Source organism: Solanum dulcamara, chromosome 3 (assembly GCF_947179165.1).
Source record: "Solanum dulcamara chromosome 3, daSolDulc1.2, whole genome shotgun sequence".
In the NCBI taxonomy this organism is placed as follows: Eukaryota; Viridiplantae; Streptophyta; class Magnoliopsida; order Solanales; family Solanaceae; genus Solanum; species Solanum dulcamara.
This window is the reverse complement of record NC_077239.1, coordinates 80,370,240-80,389,879: the sequence shown is the minus strand read 5'-3', so window position 1 is coordinate 80,389,879 and position 19,640 is coordinate 80,370,240. Positions and strand designations below refer to the sequence as shown.

The 19,640-nt window shown below is 30.5% G+C and overlaps 2 protein-coding genes across 4 annotated transcripts; one reads left to right on the top strand and one right to left on the bottom strand.

Moving 5' to 3' along the window:
* The first annotated feature begins 568 nt into the window (after positions 1-568).
* LOC129883254 (cyclin-dependent kinase inhibitor 4) lies at positions 569-3,796 on the top strand. The gene is made up of 3 exons (XM_055957878.1): positions 569-1,152; positions 2,957-3,160; positions 3,276-3,796. The coding sequence occupies exons 1-3, from the start codon at positions 800-802 to the stop codon at positions 3,343-3,345; spliced, it is 627 nt and encodes a 208-aa protein (XP_055813853.1). The 5' UTR covers positions 569-799; the 3' UTR covers positions 3,346-3,796.
* A 12,328-nt stretch (positions 3,797-16,124) lies between these two features.
* On the bottom strand, positions 16,125-19,140 carry LOC129881909 (transcription factor FAMA). 3 transcript variants are annotated; one of them, XM_055956025.1, is made up of 5 exons: positions 18,899-19,140; positions 18,650-18,737; positions 18,175-18,534; positions 17,459-17,848; positions 16,126-16,365 (listed from the first exon to the last, which is right to left on the bottom strand). In XM_055956025.1, exons 2-5 carry the CDS (start codon positions 18,671-18,673, stop codon positions 16,276-16,278), a joined length of 864 nt encoding a protein of 287 aa, XP_055812000.1. In that variant the 5' UTR covers positions 18,674-18,737; positions 18,899-19,140; the 3' UTR covers positions 16,126-16,275. The 3 variants fall into 3 exon arrangements, with proteins under 3 accessions (XP_055811998.1, XP_055812000.1, XP_055811999.1); XM_055956024.1 differs by having other exon boundaries at positions 18,650-19,140; XM_055956023.1 differs by lacking the exons at positions 18,650-18,737; positions 18,899-19,140 and having other exon boundaries at positions 16,125-16,365; positions 18,175-18,585.
* Between the last annotated feature and the right edge of the window lie 500 nt (positions 19,141-19,640).

Sequence of the window (19,640 nt, the reverse complement as noted above, 5' to 3'; positions counted from 1 at the left end):
CTAATTTTAAATTAAAACTAAAAATTGAACCTCAAATCTTTTTGACCAAATGACTATGAGTATGAAAAAATTCATATATGTTTTCTTATTATTACTATGATCTAAAATTTTATTTTCTATCATTAAGGCTGACTCAAATTTTTTTAATTTTTTTCTTCTTAGTTATAAGATAAGTTTTATAAAGTGATGGTTGACAAATTATGTTATATTAAGTGGAGTATTGGTCAATCAAAAAAAAATACGTTTACAAGATAAAAGTTGTTGAGATGAAGATGTTGCAATGAATATGTGAGTGTACTAGGAGAGATGAAATTAAAAATAAAAGAGATTCACGACAAAAGAGAAAAGGCCTCACTAGATTTATATTAAATCTAGTTTCAATAGAAATATCGAATATCAGATAAAAAAGAAAAAAAAATGAGAGTAGAAAAATATAATTATATTATTGAAAAAATTGAATACAAAAATATAAGGTGATAAATTCAACATGTCATGAGATAATAAAGAGAAAAAAAAGTACACATAAAAGTCCCCATCTCCCCTGTTTTTCCCCCTTCTTCCCCTGTTCTAAAAAGGTCACTACTATATATTCATCTCTCCCCCAATTTTTTCCCTCATTTCTAACAAACAACTGCATACCCCTTTCTCTAACCAACAACTGATTACCCTTTCTCTCTCTCTTGAATTTCCCTGTTTTGGTTTTTTTTTTCTTCTGCAAGAACCTCCATGAAAGGAGCTTAACAGCAGAAGAAAGCAGAAAAAGAAGTGCAAGATTTGATTGTTTGTGAGTTTCTGACAAATGGGTAAGTACATAAGGAAGTCAAAAAAAGCATCACCTCTTGGTGTTCTTACAAGGGCTAAAGCTTTAGCTCTTAACGGCGGTGATGGTGGGTCATACCTAGAGCTTCGGAGTAGAAGGCTAGTCAAACCCTTTACAGTTATTGAGGGGAGAAGACAGAAAAATGGTGTTTCGAAAAATCCCAATTTGCTAAACCCTAACCCTAATGTTTGTGTCAATTCTGAAGTGGGAAAGGAGTGTTTGGGTGCTAAGGAAATGGAGGAAATGGAAAATCTGAAGGAGATTGAGAAGAGTTGCTGTGGTCCTGCAGATTCATTTGGAGAAAACTTGCTGGAATTTGAAGGTAGAAAGAGGTGGGTTTTTTCTGGTTTTTCTTTTATTTAATTTTATTTTTGTTTTTCCTTTTATCCAAAAATTATCTGTTTTGGTTGCCAAATAGAATTTTTTAGAAATCTTCTGTTAGTTTGCATGTTCATGTATCTTACTCTGTGAAGATTAGACTGTTTCTTGAAAAAAAATCCCCCTTTTTACTGTTTCTGTTCTGTGTTTTTACTTGTCATGACTAATTTTTACTATTTATTGAAGAAAGTAGATTAAAAGATTAGCTCTCTTAATATATCTTGTTTATAGATTGTTCAGAAATGCAAATTTCTGGTAAGGTTTTTGGTGTTTGGGTTTTGAAAAGTCCAGATTTTTCTTGATTAGAAGGCTCTATCTTTCTTCTTTAGATTGGAAAAAAATTTCTCTGGCTGATTTTGTAAGTCTTTCTTCTTGCTCCTCTTTTTATATTATTACTATTAGTTTAATGCTTTTGTTTTAAAAATAAAATCAGGAGAAGGGTGTTGTTTATTGATTCATTGTTTGCTTGTGGATTTTGATTGAAAGAAGAAAATGCAGACAAATGGAAATTTGTGTTCTTGATATTGGTTCAAGTTTAAGGTTTGGTTCTTTATTCTTGGATTTGGTGCCTGCTTTTCTTGTAGAAGTCACCTTCCACACGGCTTTTTATTCCTCATTCCTTCTGTTTAAAGTTCCTTTTTTTTGGTGTGTGGATATATGAAAAGTAGATTCATGATACTGAATTGTACTAATTTTTGTTGAGAAAGTATAGGACCTTATTAAGGTCCCCCCCTTTCACCCAATCAACCAAAAAAAGAAAAACTTTAACAAGCAAAGCCTGCTATACTGGTTTGTACCTTTTAAGAGGGTTGTTTGATGTGTTGCATTTGGTTACTGAATCACCATTAGATGGTGGAATAAGAACTTTATGGCTGTTTTCTTGAAATTGGTTCATTGATGTGCTCATATGGTTCCAATTGAATTTAACCTTGTTTGATCCATAATGTATTGCTGATCGTTGTTTGAACAAGTGAATGTTGTCGAATTTGTCTTAGATATGCCTTCTATATCTTGTTGGACCCTGTTATAGTTTACTCTTCATGTGGTAGAAGTAAGATAGTTGTATGAAATATTTCTTATACTAATAGATTGATGCAAGAGGATCATTGTATAGTTGGTGGGTTTCAATAGTTAGCAAACTTTTGAGTTTTCGATGCCTTTTTTAGCTTCCATATTTTGGCACCATACATACCTAACACCACATCCTAATTTTGTTCTATTGCTGCAACATGTGTTTTGTGTTTGATTTGGTGAGTGAAGTAAAGCTTATTGGATGAACTTTTCTCTTGATGATTCAGCCTAACTTAAAAAAAGAACAATAAAAAAGACAGATGGCTGCACTACCTCTTTAGATTCGCCTTTCCAACACCATACAAATTTATGATCGTTGAGACTATCATGGTGAAAAAAAGTTCTTTTGTCTGCAACTGCATGATGCATGCATATTAGTCTTTCTCCCTTTAAATATGCAAAGTTGCAATGATTGTTTTGAGCCATTTGCCTTTGAAAATGAATGTGGGGTCCCTCTATGATTGAAGATATAGATGGATAAGACAATAAGGGCAAGAAAGCTTTTTGACAGCCACTAAATCATTTGCCTTTATTCAGTTATCTCTGAATCTTTTTGCTGCCATGAGCTGTATGTATAGCCTAGGCGATTTTGAATTTACCTTACTCTGCTTACTACTATTGATTTAAGATCTTGAAACTTTGAACATTTGAAAAGCACTATAGAGTTCTCTTTGCTCTTTCTTACAGGACCACCAGGGAGAGCACACCTTGCAGTTTGATAAGGGATTCAGACAGCATTCCGACCCCTGGTTCCAGTACGAGGCGTACTAATCCAAATGAGGCCAACAGCAGAGTACCAAACTCTGTGCAAGCGACTATTCCAACAGATCGTGAAATGGATGAGTTTTTTGCCCGTGCAGAAGCAGAGCAGCAGAGGAAGTTCATCGAGAAGTACGAATTTACATATCACACATCGTATACATGTTATTTCTGTTGTGAACAAATTACGCCTGCCAATTGTGCATTCATGTCTAATCATAACCATGTTTTGGAACCATTTGTGCAGGTACAACTTTGATCCAGTGAATGACAAGCCTCTTCCGGGACGTTACAAATGGGTGAAAGTAGATCATTAGACAACGTTCCATCGGCCTCGTCCTGCATTACCTTGTTTCATCTTTAGGCTTTAGATAAAGATAGGAAAAATAGCATGTAAGTTTTTGTTTTACAATGGTGTTGTGGGTGGTGAAACTTATATTTCCCCTCACTCACTGACTTGTAAAGTGTTTAGAATGTAGACTAATATGATCTGTAACATAACAGCGCTTGTGACATTAAACAACAGATACAAGGAGAGACATCCTCTGACTATTAACAGATCATGAAAAAGGGAAAGAACAAGGGTCCTTGTTGTGGTAGTCTTAGTAGTAGTCGTCCTAGTAGTAGTAGTGGTGGTACAAAAGGGGTAGGCGGTCTTCTAATCTTTGTTTTGAGCAAGTCTATTTTGTTCATAATTGTACTGATGGTAACTTGTTTTTAGACATATTCTGAATAAATTGACCCTCAAAGTTGTTTTCCTCCCTTTCACTATTATTTTGTCCATTTTTAATCGTCTCTCTCTATCATGTTCTGCTTATAATGTATGGTTGGATTTTGTCATGTTCCTCTAACATGTGAGATATACAACTCTGTTCATGAACCACAACTTGTTGCTGCCTTTTTCACTGTAGAGATGAGGAACTTATTGAACAAATTGACCTGCCATTTTTCAGCTGCTTGTGAAAATGTGTTTCATTATAATACTATTGGCCCTAGTATTGTTGTGGGGTTGCTTTGGTTAGTGGGCATGTATTGAAAAGATTCTTTTTTTTCCCTTTTAATAATCTAAAAGAAAAGCCATCATGTCTTTCTTTTGTTCTTATTATATGTCTCAACAAAATTTGTTATGATTGGTTTGCAAATTTTTGTTCAGATTCGGAAATGTTGAAAGAGGGAGGATTTTAGCAGTGTGTGTGTTAGGGGGTGGGGGGTTGAGGAGAAGAAAGGGAAAAAATCTAGTGAAAATAAGAAAAAAAATTAACTTAAATAGTCGCTCGCCCAAATTATTTAAATTAAACATAAGTAGGTGGATGTATAATCAATGTATATTGATTAGGAAAATTAATTAGATAATTATGTCAAGTTAGATTTAGGGTGTATTCGGTATGAAGAGAGATATTTTCTATAGAAAAGGTTTTTTTTTAGGAAAACAAGTAGATTCTGTACTTACTTTTTTATTTGGTATGTAAGCGAAAAATATTATTCTAAAAGTATTTGTATATAAGTTACACAAATACTAGGTGGAAAGTGAGGAGGCATGGATAAGGGGTGGGGGAAGGACAAGGGCTATGGTGGTAGGGTAAAGATGGGGTATGTCGGAAGGTGGAGAAGACACAATTAATGTGAAATGTTATTTGTGCACTTTTTTTTTTTTCCATTGGTGAAGTCATTTTTATCATTTTTAAGAATTTTTTTTTAAAAAAATATATATTTTAATATAATTGACCAACCGAACATGGGAAAGCTAAAAAACATATCAACACATCCTTAGATTGATTTTTTTTTTCTTTTCTGATCCTTAGTTTGGTATTTGATCCAAGAGGTGGGGTGTTAGATTGTGAAAGTAATTAACACTTCAATTGGTTTGTTGCTATGTCAGTTCGATTTCTTGTCCCTATTTGATATGTTGATTGTTAGCATTTTGTTATTTAACTCAACTACTCCAACTTATCCATTTTCATGGTAGTTTTTTTAAAAAAAATAGAAATTGTTCGAAGTACAAAATATTTTATGTTAATGCTAGATTCGGGGGAAGACTATATATATATATCTTAAATAGTTGGAGTGGACATGCTATAGTATTAAAAGTTTCGGTAATACATATTATTGCCATAACAAATTAATTTAGTATAATTTAATATTTTTATGTTTAATTTTGATATTTTTTGATTCGGTAAATCAATAATCATAGTTTGTTCGATTATGATTTACCTATAACTTTTATATTATAAAGACTTATGGATTTGTTTTTTTCAAGAATTGTCTTAATTATATCATATGAATAGCTTAAACATGTAGAAATATTCAAAAGAAAGCATAAATAATTCCCTTTATTAATCTATATTACGCTCTCTAGTCCATATTAAGAAATTGTTAGGGTATGACACACCCACTTAAGAAAAATATTTAAAGACAAAAATTAAAGACTATTTTCTACTATTAACCTTTTGATCATTCCTAAAGTATTCTCCTATAAAATGTAACGTAGTTAGGAATCTCATTAAAATGAAGGGTAAATATGAAGAAAAAAAGTCATAATAATGCTCTTAAACTTTGAAAAATTCACTTATTTTGAACTATCAGAAATATACCAACTATTTACTTAATATAGACTAAAAAAAACACAACAAGAAGGATATTTCAATCAAGATAGATAGTCAAAGTTTCTTCAACGTTTAAACAATTATTTTGTACCAATAGTAGTATATAAATTTGTTAATTTTATAATAAAATATATGAATTATACATACAATTATATCAGTGCTTCGGTATAATATTCTTTTTATAAACATGGTATTTCTTATCAAATAATATCAAATATCCTCAAATACCATAATATTAGAAATACCAATATCAAAACATTTGATTTTAATATAATAATTTTCTTTCTTTTTGAGCTATTTTTTTTTTTTGAAAGAGAATCTTTTTACGACAAAGTCTTCAATGGCTTTTCCTACCACTTGCTTGCTAACCCATGCAAAAAATCCAAAAAGAACAAAGAAAAAAAAAGTTACAAGAAAAATAGCTTTTGATACTTTCTTTTTTCTCTTTTGTTCATTTTCTTTTGTACTTCTAATTTTGTTAAAGTTGAATGGAGAGGAAAGCATTTCATCATCTTGAAAATGTTACGTGGTGAAGTATTATTTTTTCGGTCCATTTTACTTGAGTCCTATATCAGAAATAAATATTTTATTTTATCTATTTTAATAAATTAAGAAAGTTTTATTACTTTTTTCTCATATTATTTTTAGTATTAAATAACTAAATAAAGTAATAGCTAGTGTCAAATTTAAAGTTTTAAAACATCATTAATTAAATCAGTTTAGTAAAATACACTCCTTATTAAAGTTTTCTTAAAGAATATGTCAGGTCAACATGAATTACTCTCTCCGTTCCTTTTTACTTGTCAAATTTTGATTTGACATACCTATTAAGAAAACAATGATTGATATAGTAAGTTTACCATTTTACCTCTATTAATTAATAAAGTTTTAAACATATTTACTCACTACAATTTTCAAAGACATTAATTCAATGTTAATAAATTGAGAGTATAACAGGAAGAAAAAAATTTATCCTTTCTTGATTTGTCAAAATTGACAAGTAAAAAGAAAAATCAAATTAAAAAATATTTGACAAGTAATTATGAATGGAGGGAGTAAGCAATACTCTATCAAACAAAGTGAGTATTTATATGTAGTAAAATTTAGGAAAAATCAATTCTCAATTTCCAATGCTCAATAATCTCTTATTAGCATTCACACATTAGACATAATTGTCTACTCTGATTTCCTTAAGTAGGGTTTGATTTAATTAACTTGCTGACCAATTGTTCAATCTTGTTTGAAAATATTGCCTCCCACAATAAATTTGTTTTTGACTACTTGCATTTTATATTTGACCATTAAGTTTTTGATATCATATGTGTTTGTCCTTACCTTTCTACATGTGTGTGTATCTTGTCTTTTTATTAATGGCAAGTACTTCCTCCGTCCCATATAAGATGGATATCTTATTAAAAGTAATTGTTTTATATTGATTATTTATTAAATTAAGATAGAATTAATTAAATTTTATTATTTTACCTCTATAATTAATATGGTCTTTAAAAGCTTAAACAATTCCCAATACTAACTATTTTTATACTCTATCAAAAAAAATCTAACTTACTTTTATGTTCATTAATATGAACAAAGGGCAAAATAGTAAAGTTGATCAATTTATTAATGATTTCTTCATCACCGTATAAAAAAAATGCGCATCTAATATGGACGGAAGGAGAAATAATTACCTATGCAATTTTCAACTATTTTGCCAAGATAGAATAATGAAATAATTCCTTTGTTTCTTCTTTTTTTAGAGGTTCAACACCAATAGAACAAATGTACTTGCGTAAAGAGTATTCATCCGAAATTAAAATTTAGATATCCAAAAATTATATGAATCTTCTATAAGATGCAATTTTTTCCATCATATCAAATATAATGAATAAAATATAATTTAAAACGTTGATTAAAATTTATCTTGCCTTCCAAGGAAGCTAGCTACTATCCCACCTTGTCCCGTATATCTTCGCTTCTAATCTTGCCTCTCATAATATACACCATATATATTTATCTAAACATCTTTATCTCTATTACCTTCATCTTTTCAACGTGGCCAACACTCCCACCCGTATAACAATTTACCACAAAATACTTCATACTTCATACATGTAAAGTTTGCAATGATATTTTTAGAAAATAGTTGAGGGTAATTCTCATAGAGTCACATAAAAAGTTACAATGGGTAATCTTCTCTTTCCATTACACCAAAATATTATTTACATCATATTGAAATAAAATAGGAATCAAATATTAAAGCATGTATATATATACCATTATGAGTGTTGAAAAAGCACACTTAGTTTTATTATGATAAAAATGACCATGGTTTTGAGGAGTTCTCTGCATATAGGAGATTTTTAAGCTGCTCACAAAGGAAATTCGTTCATATCGTGAGAGCGATGATTCAAGTCGTGGTTGCTGTAAATCTACCTTCATTAAAACAAATCGTAAATCTACTAATTAAACTTATACTTACGGCAAAATACTACATTATTAAACCGTAATCCTATCATGCATCCAGGAAATGTCTGATAGTATATCATTAAAGTGAATTGAGAAACATGAAAAAATTAAGGCAATTTCTTTTCATGTATCAAAGCTTTAGTGGACAGAATTACTTCGATGCATGAGTTGGTGACAGGCAGTAATCTAGTAGGTATTAGTCAAACTATACGTAAACTGATCCGAATAACACAATACATGAATCCAAATTAACTGAGGCAAATGCCGGATGGTTAAACTAGAAAAGAAAAACAAAATGATGTATACATAGCAACACACATGGTAATTTAAAGCACAAAAATTACATGTGCTTTTTTTAGATATATAGCTGCCATTAATGTGTACAGTTTGTTGTGGTCCTATATATATATGCCATTATCCAACTGATCCAAATATCCCTTTTCAATAAGTTATCTCCCAAAAATGATTTCCTCCAAATCTGCCTTGGGCCAATTTGATACCATATGTTTTTGGTACACTTAAACTCTGTTTGGATAGATTGTATCATTCTCCGTCGTTACATAATGTGACACATCAAAAATTTGAATGATAAACCTACAAAAAAAGTAGGATACGGGGTAGAACTATTATGAAAAGGTAGGCCAAAGGATAAAATATAGACAAAATGAGAAGAAAATACTAACGTAACGGCGTGATCAAACCAAATCGATCGTTGCATAAAATGAGACTTTTCGTCGTTACCTAACGATAAATTTAAACAATACGATATAATAAAATTTAAGTAACAATCAAAACAAACATTGTATTAAAACTAACAATACAGTACAATGGGTAACAACCATCCAAACAAGGTGTTATGATAGATTGTGATGAAGATGATAATTTGGATATTCATATTTTTTTAAGCTTCTTATTACTACTTCTTAATCTTCTCTTCTTGAACCGAAGGTCTATCGGAGACAACCTCTCTACCTTTATAAGATAAGGTCAAATAAAATCTGCGTACATTCTAATATTAATTATGACGCTCCTTGATGTATTGATTCTTTTTGACACAATTTATAATGGAAAAATTACTAGGAAAAATACTTTTTAATAAATAATTATTGATTTTAGCGATACTTTTTATTTATTACCATTTATAGCAATATATAGCAATATTATGATATATCTGTTATGTATTAAAAGTGAATTATTCATGCAATATAAATGTATTATAGGTATTTTAAATTATATTATACTCGTTTGATAAGAAATTGACACAATGTATTATAAGTGTATTAAAGTATGTGATAAAGATATTATCCATGAATAAAACTTGTATTATATGAGTTTTATAAATTATTCTAGCTAATATGTATTAAAATTGTATTATAAGTGTTCAGTGAAAAAAAATATTATTACTATAAATGGTAAATATTTTCTTAATGTAGTACATTTATGTAAAATTCCCATTTATAATTAGTGGGCCTGACCTTGGGCCTACAAATCATATTGAGTCGAAACTTAGTATTTCTCTAGGCCGAGTATATAATAGCCCATGAAACATAGGCCTTGAAAATTGAAGGGAAATTTACATAGATATATTATATTAAGAAATTATTTATCATTTATAGCATTAATATTTATTTTTTACTGGACACTTATAATATAATTTTAATAAATTTTACCAAAATAATTTATAAAGCACATATAATACAAGTTTTATTACAGATAATGAATTTATCACACACTTTAATACACTTATAATACATAATGTCAATTTCTTACCAAACTGGCATATATATTTATATTGCATGCATAATTCACTTTTAATACATAACAGATTTATCATAGTATTGCTATAGATAGTAATAAATAAAAAGTATCACTAAAATCAGTAATTATTTATTAAAACGTGTTCACCCGAATAATTTTTCCAAATAAAGTCATTTACTAAATAATTGTGCCCCGAAAAGGGACAATCGGCAAATGTGGCTATATATAGCAGGCTGTAGCACAACCAAGTGATTAATAAGTAATTAAGTCCAATCCAACTCATTGGTACAGTCTAAGGCCCAAACCCATAAGTTATGGATCTATACGATTGGGCCCATTAAAGTTGTATATATGTATATATAGTTATTCCTTGATTTATATTGTATATAATATTTTAATATTTTCTTTGATCAGTCGAAGCTACATTATATTATTTTTCGAATAATTATATAATTCAAATGCTTGAGTAATAAACTAATAATAATAAAAAAAACTAGTAATTCCTCTATTCACTTTTACTTGTTCATATTGGACTTTGTACGTTCCTTAAGGAATAATAATTAATATGATTATTTTACCACAATGCCCTATTAAATTGATGTATAGTATTAAGGAAATGATTTGAAAAATAAATGATTAATGTTGAGAATAAAAAAATAAATATATTTCTTCTTGATATGTTAAACGTGATAAGAAAAAATGAAAATCTAAATATTGAACAAATAAAAGTGATCATAGCCAATAAACGCCAAAGTCACTCTTTTATAGGACAGTTTTTTGTCCAGTTGACCTTTTAATGAACAAATCTGTCAAAAAAAGGTATCATATTATTTTTTTCATATAGAAACAACAATCATAATGACACAAACATAATTTTATGGTCTGGTCTTTTGTGAAAGTATTATTAATTCTACCATATGTTTTCATCAGTATAACAAGGAGCTACTTTTTTATGTACAGGACCACCTATTCCACTATATTGTATTTTTCTATTAATGTTAGGTGTGTGAATACAATTATGTACTTATCGATTACTTTTTAAAAGAAGCGGAATCAATTCTGAGTTAAACTTCAAGATGGAAGTCTTGATCGTTTTTTTTATGATGAAGTATGATCAAACTCATGAGCTTATTATCTTAAGTCAGAACAAATTGATAGGACTATCTTTTTTACTTCACCCCAACCCCAAACTCCCGTGTAGTGACATGGGGGCAAAAAGAGGAAGAGATGGTTGGTGATTCATCTCACTTTTGGCATAGCGTCAGTTTCTTCACTTTCTATACCGTATTTATGTCAGATTCTTCAAAAAAACATGACTTTTAGAGAATGTGACACGCATTCATTGACATTTTTGAAGATCAATCCGAGCAACAAAGGGCATAGCCAACCTCCATTGGGAGGTTCTTGCATTAGCTCAATGGTATTAGAATGTCCCTGATAATTGCGTCATTGTACCTCAATTGTGAGGACTCTCAGTCACATGAATAATCCAATCAATCAATGTGTTCATTGACGCCTTTTATCGATATCATCAATCTCATATTAAATTTCATCAATCGAATCACTTTTTAAAAAATAATACAAGACATTTAAATCATTCAAATAAAGAAATCCATTAAATAACTACATATTTACAATATCTTTCTAACTAGCAAAATTGCATTTTGCATTTATAAAACAAACAAGATTGTCAAAAAATCCAAAACCCCACATGCTTTAGCATGCGCACATGAATTATCAAAACTGCAAAACATGACAAAATTATACTCCCTCATTCTTTTTTACTTGTCAAATTTTGACTTGACACACCTATTAGACATAGTGAGTTTACCATTTTACCCCTATTAATTGATAGAATTTAAAACATATTTACTCACTATATTTTTCAAAGATATTAACTCAATATTAATAAATTGAGGGTATAATATAAAAAAAAATTATTCTTTCTTGATTTATTAAAATTAACAAGTAAAAAGGAAAATCAAATTAAAAAAAATTGACAAGTAAATAGGAACGGAGAGAGTATATAAGAAAACTATCTAAAAATTCCAAAAAGAAAAATAAATAAATAAAATAAATAAAAAGACCGATCCAAACTCTTAGGACAGTTGACCCTACAAAAATTAAAGGAGTCAAATACTTCCAAGATTTAATACTGACAGAGTCAATTTTCCCTCTAAAATAAGGTACAATTTGGCACTGCAAGCACGTTGACTTTGCATATATAATTGCACAAAATAAAATAAAATAAAATATAACCTCTCAATTTCAATCCATTTATTTATTTATAAAATAAACACCACAGGCTAGATAGATAGATATTATCCCCTTATTAGCATTTCTCTCCAGAAATTATGTTGATAGCAACCTTTATAATTGTATTTTTCTTTTCTAATCTTTTTAATAGTGTATCTTCAAGGGAATTGATTGGATGCATTTACCACTAATCACATATCTCATATTCGAACTTGTGAGAATGAAAAAAATAAATCAAAATGATTCCCTTTTAAGTAGGCCCAACGTAAGCTTGTTTTTTTTTTTTTTGAGGGGGGGGGGGAGGGGAAAGGTGTCACGCCCCGAGAGGGTACTCTAGACGTGACCGGTACTTAGGAACCATTTCTGGCTCCCAAGCGAACCACATAGGCTGATCACACATCCGTTCATTCATTCAATCAGCGGAAAACTTAAAATAAAGAGAATATTTGGTGGACAAATCCCAAATCGACAATCTACCTCAAGAAAGAAAGGCCGTGGGCCAACAAATCAAATTTCAATCTTTGTCATTAAAATAGTTTGACAAGAATAATTCAAGGAAATAAAATATTCGATCGATCCATCACTATCTAGTCTATGAAGCCTCTATCACTACTATCTAATGGGTGCCAATGACATGTTCATGGCTACCTCAAATCAAAATGAAAAGGGCTAACTCGATGCAAGAATAACATAAGCGATGTCCTCCGAATGTAGGGGAGGACTCACCAATACGCTGAGTGTGTATAGATCCTCAATGGCGCTTCTATTGACGATCTCTTAAACATGTCTCTGCATCATAAAACGATGCAGGTCCAAATGGACGTTAGTACATGGAATGTACGAGTATGTAATATGGCAAAATGAAACATACCTCAAGGAAGAGTAACGTTGGTTCAAATATCTCAACTCAGAAAGATAAGAGTGATTCAATCAAAGTGTCATAAGTCTAAAGTAAGAATACAATTTAGACAAAGACCAATCATAAACCATTCAATCCAGTCTGATCATGTACGATACAATTCAATTAAATCATTCAATCCAATCCAATCATAGATCATTCTATTCAACCCAATCACATATCACCTAATCCAATCCATCACACATCAACTAACCCGATTCAATCGTACACAATCCAATCACATATCATCTAATCCAATCCGATCATATACAATCAACTCAACAATCAACTCAAAGAACTCAACTCAATAAATATGCAAATTAAATTATGCAATATTTTACAATTCAACTCAATCATCTACAATCACAATCGAACCAATCATATCAAGCACAATCCATTCAATTGGGAGTTTTTCTAACCGACAATAATCCCACCACCTATATATAGGTGATGCACAACGAGTCATGCCGTTGCTCCGTCCGTTCATACTTGCCAGGGTATGAACGACTCAAACCAATCATGGATCCGTCAATCAATCAAGTTCTATCATTTCAGGACAATGAAATAGGGAAACATCCGACACGGTACAATCCCTTCCTATGTTGGCGACGTAGTTTATGGGATTCGAGTATGGACTATACTCTTACCCAATTTGGTGCTCATTACTCCTCCCAAGACTCAATACGCACATAGCTATTTAGTGAGTAAAATATCTAAAATACTCATTTAGTCTCACCGGACTCTTTCAAATCAACTCTTTTAGTCTCATTGGACTCTTTTCAAAACTCAATCAAATCCAGCCTCATTGGGCCTTCTTTCAAATCGACTCATCTCAAATCATCAAACTCTTCTCTTTGAAATTTATGCAATCTCAACTCAATGGATGTAGAAAATATTATATGCATTTAAAATATAATTCCAACTCCTCAACTCAAACTCGAAATAGATATTTTAATATAAAAATACTCAACTCATTTATACTCAAAATATTCATGTTCAAAAACGATAATTTAGAGGCTCCTCAAACTCAACTCATACTTAAACTCCTTTTTAAATCAAAGATGAAAATAATCATTCTTTAAACTCAAAATAGTGTATAAATAATTTATGCAAAAAGGTTCACAAATCATCAATTTAAAACCCCTTCTGAAAAGATCATTTATTTTCAAAATGTTCATAAGACTCCAATCAACTCAAATTATGCAAATCACATAATCATATTAGACTCCAATCCACTTCATCACACAACATCCCCATCAACATAACCTCTTCATTCACATCATCGTCAAATATCATCATTCACATCATCATCAAACATCATCATCGCATCATCACCAAATATCATTATTCACATCATCATCAAACATCATCATCACATCATCATTAAACATCTACTCCAAAATCCTTATTTAATTCTACATTCCATTTATAGAAACAAAAGTGACATTTTAGCTCTACCAATGTTTCAATTCTTTTTATGTCATTCACATTCATAACTATTTCAATTCATTCTTTTCATTCCAATCAACCCATTTACACAAACCATCCATCTCAAACTCAAGATAAATTATGACCAAAAAGAAATCTCATCTTGGGTTCATGTGAATGAAGCATGAATCCATACTCTCAACAAAACTCAACTCACGAATACCATCAATACCTATGAATTTATATACAACAATCCATTTGTAGTCAATAATATGAAATATAACTATTTAGTCATTCAAGTCATGAAAATCATCATTCAATTAATAATATATAAAAAAAAATATTCTATAGTTTAGGAAAATTCAAGAAAATCTTCATAGAAGTTTCAAACCTTTCACAATCTTCATCCAACACATTTAGGGAGCATATGGAAGAACTCAATCCATATTTTAGGTTAGCCTTACATACCTTAGAGTAGATTTTGAAGAAACCTTGTTGTTAGGTCTTCAATGAAAAGCTTGAATCCTTGAATCTTGGAAAAAATCTTGTTGGAGATGATTTGAGAGAGAAGGGGGTGAGAATTAGGGTTCTTTGGAGAGGCAAAAGACTGAAAATTATCATCCAAAACGCGTCCAAGTTGTATATATAGGTATTAGGTAATTTTCCCAAAATGCCCCTCCAAAATCTAGAAATTGAGACAAGTCCGCGATAGGTCCGTGACGCGGACGTGTCGCACACCTTTCTGGTTGACAAAAAAATGAGATCTGGAAAAATTGTCAAAGTTCGCTGCAGGTCCGCTACGCGGACCTCTCTGTTCGACCAATCTTAACTTTTGACTCTGAACTCAGAAAAATGCAATCTTGGTGGCGTTGGAAAGAAGACTCAAAGACCTTTAATTCGATAGGTCATGGTCCACCCAATTCATTGTATTCTAGGAGTTATGGTCGTTTGAAGTTTACCCTTATACGAACTCATTCAGAAACTTAGGCGAAACGAAATCTTTGGACTCGACTTTGTTCTAGGGATACCTTATGACCCTAAATCACATCTAATACACTTCAAATACTTAGTAATTGATCCTAACTCATATATACAACTAGGAGTCACTGAGTTCGATCCTACACACACATGAAGAATGACTTGAGTTTTGGCGAAAATAATTCGGGGTGTTACAGAAGGGGATAACCATGATGCCTGATCAGATTGCGTACACTTTAATTGTTTTGTGAACATGCTCTCACCCACCGATATAAATATATAAATAACAGATAATTTTGTCCACCAAAATTTAGACAAGTGGAAAAAAACACTTAGTAGTTTTTGCCTTTTTAGAAGCTTAAACCCTGTCATATGATATTTACACATTTCGTTAAACGTTATGCAACACATATTTTTTTAATCGATGGATAATGAGTTTCGACATATTAAATGTATTTGTATTTATAAAAGCTTTCATTATCATGCTTTATCTTGATTATTGAAGCTAAAAATACATTAATACTGAAAGAAGTGATGATATCATCTTGCTCGAGAAACCAAAGTGTTCTTAAGAAATAGAGAGAACATATATATATATATATATATATGGTGAAAATTGAAAAAAAAAAGAAGAGAAGAATTGTGAGCTCATCATAAAGCATAAAGAGTCCATTAAATGTTTATATAGGACATTGCAAAGTTCATAAATACACATGAATTAATTATACTGAAATTTGAATTTTTTTTATTTGAATGGTCAATAAAATATATATGTAAGGAGTTACTAAGATGTCAAACTCCAAAATTAAACAAGATTTGCTATATGATATAAGTATACAAACTAATAAACTAGTTTTACTTCATATGGCACTATTTGCATGAAAGAAAGTGAATATTTGCTGGACCAAATTTGCTATATTATCAGCTGAAAACCTTGTTTCACCAGAAATCTGTACAAATAAAAATCAAAGACATAATTTATTAGTGAAGCATTTAAGTGAAATACATTAACAGTTAAAGAAAATTTTACATTATCCATCTAATTTAGGAATGGCAATGGGGAGGGGTGGGTTGAGCTCAACCCGCAATTTTTTTAAACCGTTCCGTCTCGTATGATAATTTTTTTCATTTTCAAACTACCTCGCCTCATATAGACCCGCCCGCATAAATTTTTAAGTTTTTTTTCTTATTTAATTGAGTTTAATATGAAAAATAAAATTCATAATTTTTTTTTCATTTTTCGCTAATCAACATCTCAACAACTAATTAATTGTTTCTAATTAACTACTTCTAGTTAACATTTCAACACTTATTTCTTAATCATTAATTAATCGTTTCTAATTAACATTTCACTTTTCAACAAGTAACAATGCACTGGACACGTTTTTTTTAAAAAGAAATTTAAAATTAAAGTCAAGTTTAATATAAAAAGTTTATATTTTTTATTTTTACTAATTACAAAGATTTAATTTTCTTCGAATTCTTATTTTTGTAATTTAAACCTGCAACTTGCCCGACCCCGCATTAATTTTAAAAATAATTACTTCAACTCGCCCCACACCCGCCCTATCCCGCATAACTTTAAACTCGCCCCGCCCTGCCCCACCCCATCCTGCTCCATCGCCATCCCTAATCTAATTTAACCAACTACAACAAATTATTACTTTATTTTTCAAATTACTATATTAGCTAGCACGAAAGAGTCACATGTTGTTGTACGTCAGCTTGGTCTAGAGACAGTTAGTGCATATAACTTTAACTCAGTGGCAGAACACTATAGACTGTCTAAAGGTGGTCAATTGAACATCCTTTGTTGAAAAAAATATATCATGTATATATAAAATTATTATATGTATATAGGTCAAATTTTACTTCTGAATTAAACTTATGATACACATTAAATCTTGAATACATGTACTGAAAATTTTGACTTCGCTATTGATTATTAAACTTTTAAGTAAATAAAAGTACACCCTGTTTAATTAATTAACAACTCAAATTGATCCCTAGATAAGATAGTCACACAATTCAACGAATACGTACCTTAACATTGAAAGAATATAGAACAGTGTGCTCAATTGTTGTAACATTTGTATGAATAATGTTAAGCTGCAAATCTTGTAATGCAGAAATGGTGTTAATGAGTTGTCCTGGCCTTCTTTTTGACAAAATCTTGATCATAGCATTATCAATACCTATAATCTTCACTTCAACATCAGCCAAACATGACTTAATCTCAGCTGAATCTTCTTGAATTCCAATTTCATTTTCATTTGAAAGTGGCAAATTATTATTAGGAGCAAATACTAATGATGAATCATGATGATTATCTCCATAGAGTTTCCTTCTCTTTTGTGATTCAAGACATTGTAGGAGTTGTTCCAATTCTTTTACAAATTCTATTGCTCCACCAACAATTGAAGCTTGATCACCCTACAAATTTTCCAAAAAAGAATCAATGTCAATGTAATATAATTCCTTTAATTTCGTTTCATTTCATATGACAGTATAAGCAATATTTTAAAAAATAACGCGAATTTCCAATTCGCGTTTTTAGTAGTGTGACTGAGCATAAATTAAGTTCAATTGAGAAAGAAAGACTTTTCATAAGTATCTTACTAAAGGTACTCTTTGGACTACTGGTGTTAAACATAAGTGAAAATGGAAAAAATAAACTTAAAAATTGTCATTCTATTTAGAACAGAGTGTACTAGACATGAAAAAAATGTCATATAAATTTGGAGAATTTAATTTAATACCCTTTGTACATAGGAGCTTGGCATGAGTGACCTCAACACATGAAGATGTTCATTCATTTGCTTTCTTCTATTCCTCTCCACTTCAATATGTGTCATTCTTTGCTTCTCAACTTCCTCACTACTCTTCATTCTTAATCTTGTTCTTTTCCTCTTCTTCTTGCTTTCATTTGCTTTGCTATTTTCACCAACAAATGTGCCATTAATTTCCTCTTTAAACTTCTCTCCTTTTTGTGGCACCATCAAGCCTTCTTCTTCATTATTAATCATTTGTGGATGTTGATAGTTATGACAATAAGAATCATTATCAAGAGAGTAGTAATTATTATCATTTAGACTTGGGAAAATTGTAGGCATAGAAGGCTGCAATAATATTTCATGTTCAAAGTGAGATAACATATTGAAAATAAGTATATGATAAAAAGAACATAAAAAAGATACCAATATATATAGATGTGTATGTGGATAAATAAAATACCTGGTTTTTTTCTTTTTTGTCCATTTTTTTAAGTACTAATTTGTGGTACACAAAATTAGTATCAATCCTTGGGTCCGCCTCTAGAAACCTGACAAATTCAGCAAACAATATATCATGACAATATTGTGGGAAAAATTAAAATTAAAAAAAAAAGGTATGAAACTACTTGTGGAGAAGAGGATAATATAAATGTTAAATTAAATGGGATTTTCTTGAATGGAATTTTTTTTAAAAAAAATAAGACAAAACCATTTAAGATATATATGGTGTTGTAGGGGCTTGATAAGATTATCTCAGAAATGATGGACCATGTTGTCCTGCCAGAGGTTGCCTTTGACTTTTTGGATGCATTTTGCTTTGAGTACATATATACACGAAAATAAAGCATGATATGAGTTTAACTTATATACATCGATAATATATTTCTTTGTATATTATTGCATTATTTTAGAATACGGAATCATTAAATCTTGAATTCAACTTGACGGAGTGTCGAAAAAAGAGGAGAGGAGCCTATGGATTAATTTCCACCTCATGAATATTCGCTTCACCATCCCCTAATATTTATTATTAATTTGAATCACAAGTAGAACTAACTTTACCACCTCTTTACACGAGGCTTTAATAAATACTTAAACCCCTTGTTATATGATTTTATGAATTAAAGTGTGAATTTTTTTTTCAAGACTTTGAATTGAACTGTTTGAGATTGGTTTAATGATATATCATGCATGTGAGCACCTTTAAATTTGCAGCATAGACACCTTTATTTTTTGACTAAAACATTTCTTTAATTGGATGCTTATATTACATGTGAAACCGTTCGAATTTTTGAACTTTACACGCTCTGCTAAAGCTTTTCATTGAATGATCAAATGAAAATTTTACAATTGTCATAGTTGATCCAAGAACCAACTTTTTTTCTTTGGGACCCAATGCATTTGATAACAACTCTGGAACCTGACAAACCTGGATTTTGGCCCGTTATTCA

Bases quoted from the DNA above. Each gene is read 5' to 3' on its own strand.
- LOC129881909 (XM_055956023.1), bottom strand. From the start codon at position 18,570: ATGTTATCTCACTTTGAACATGAAATATTATTGCAGCCTTCTATGCCT. The intron at 17,849-18,174 runs GTATTAAATTAA...GAAAATTTGTAG, and splicing joins CAAGCTCCTATGTACAAAGG to GGTGATCAAGCTTCAATTGT. The intron at 16,366-17,458 runs GTACGTATTCGT...TTATTTGTACAG, and splicing joins TATATTCTTTCAATGTTAAG to ATTTCTGGTGAAACAAGGTT.
- LOC129883254 (XM_055957878.1), top strand. From the start codon at position 800: ATGGGTAAGTACATAAGGAAGTCAAAAAAAGCATCACCTCTTGGTGTT. The intron at 1,153-2,956 runs GTGGGTTTTTTC...TCTTTCTTACAG, and splicing joins GAATTTGAAGGTAGAAAGAG to GACCACCAGGGAGAGCACAC. The intron at 3,161-3,275 runs GTACGAATTTAC...CCATTTGTGCAG, and splicing joins CAGAGGAAGTTCATCGAGAA to GTACAACTTTGATCCAGTGA.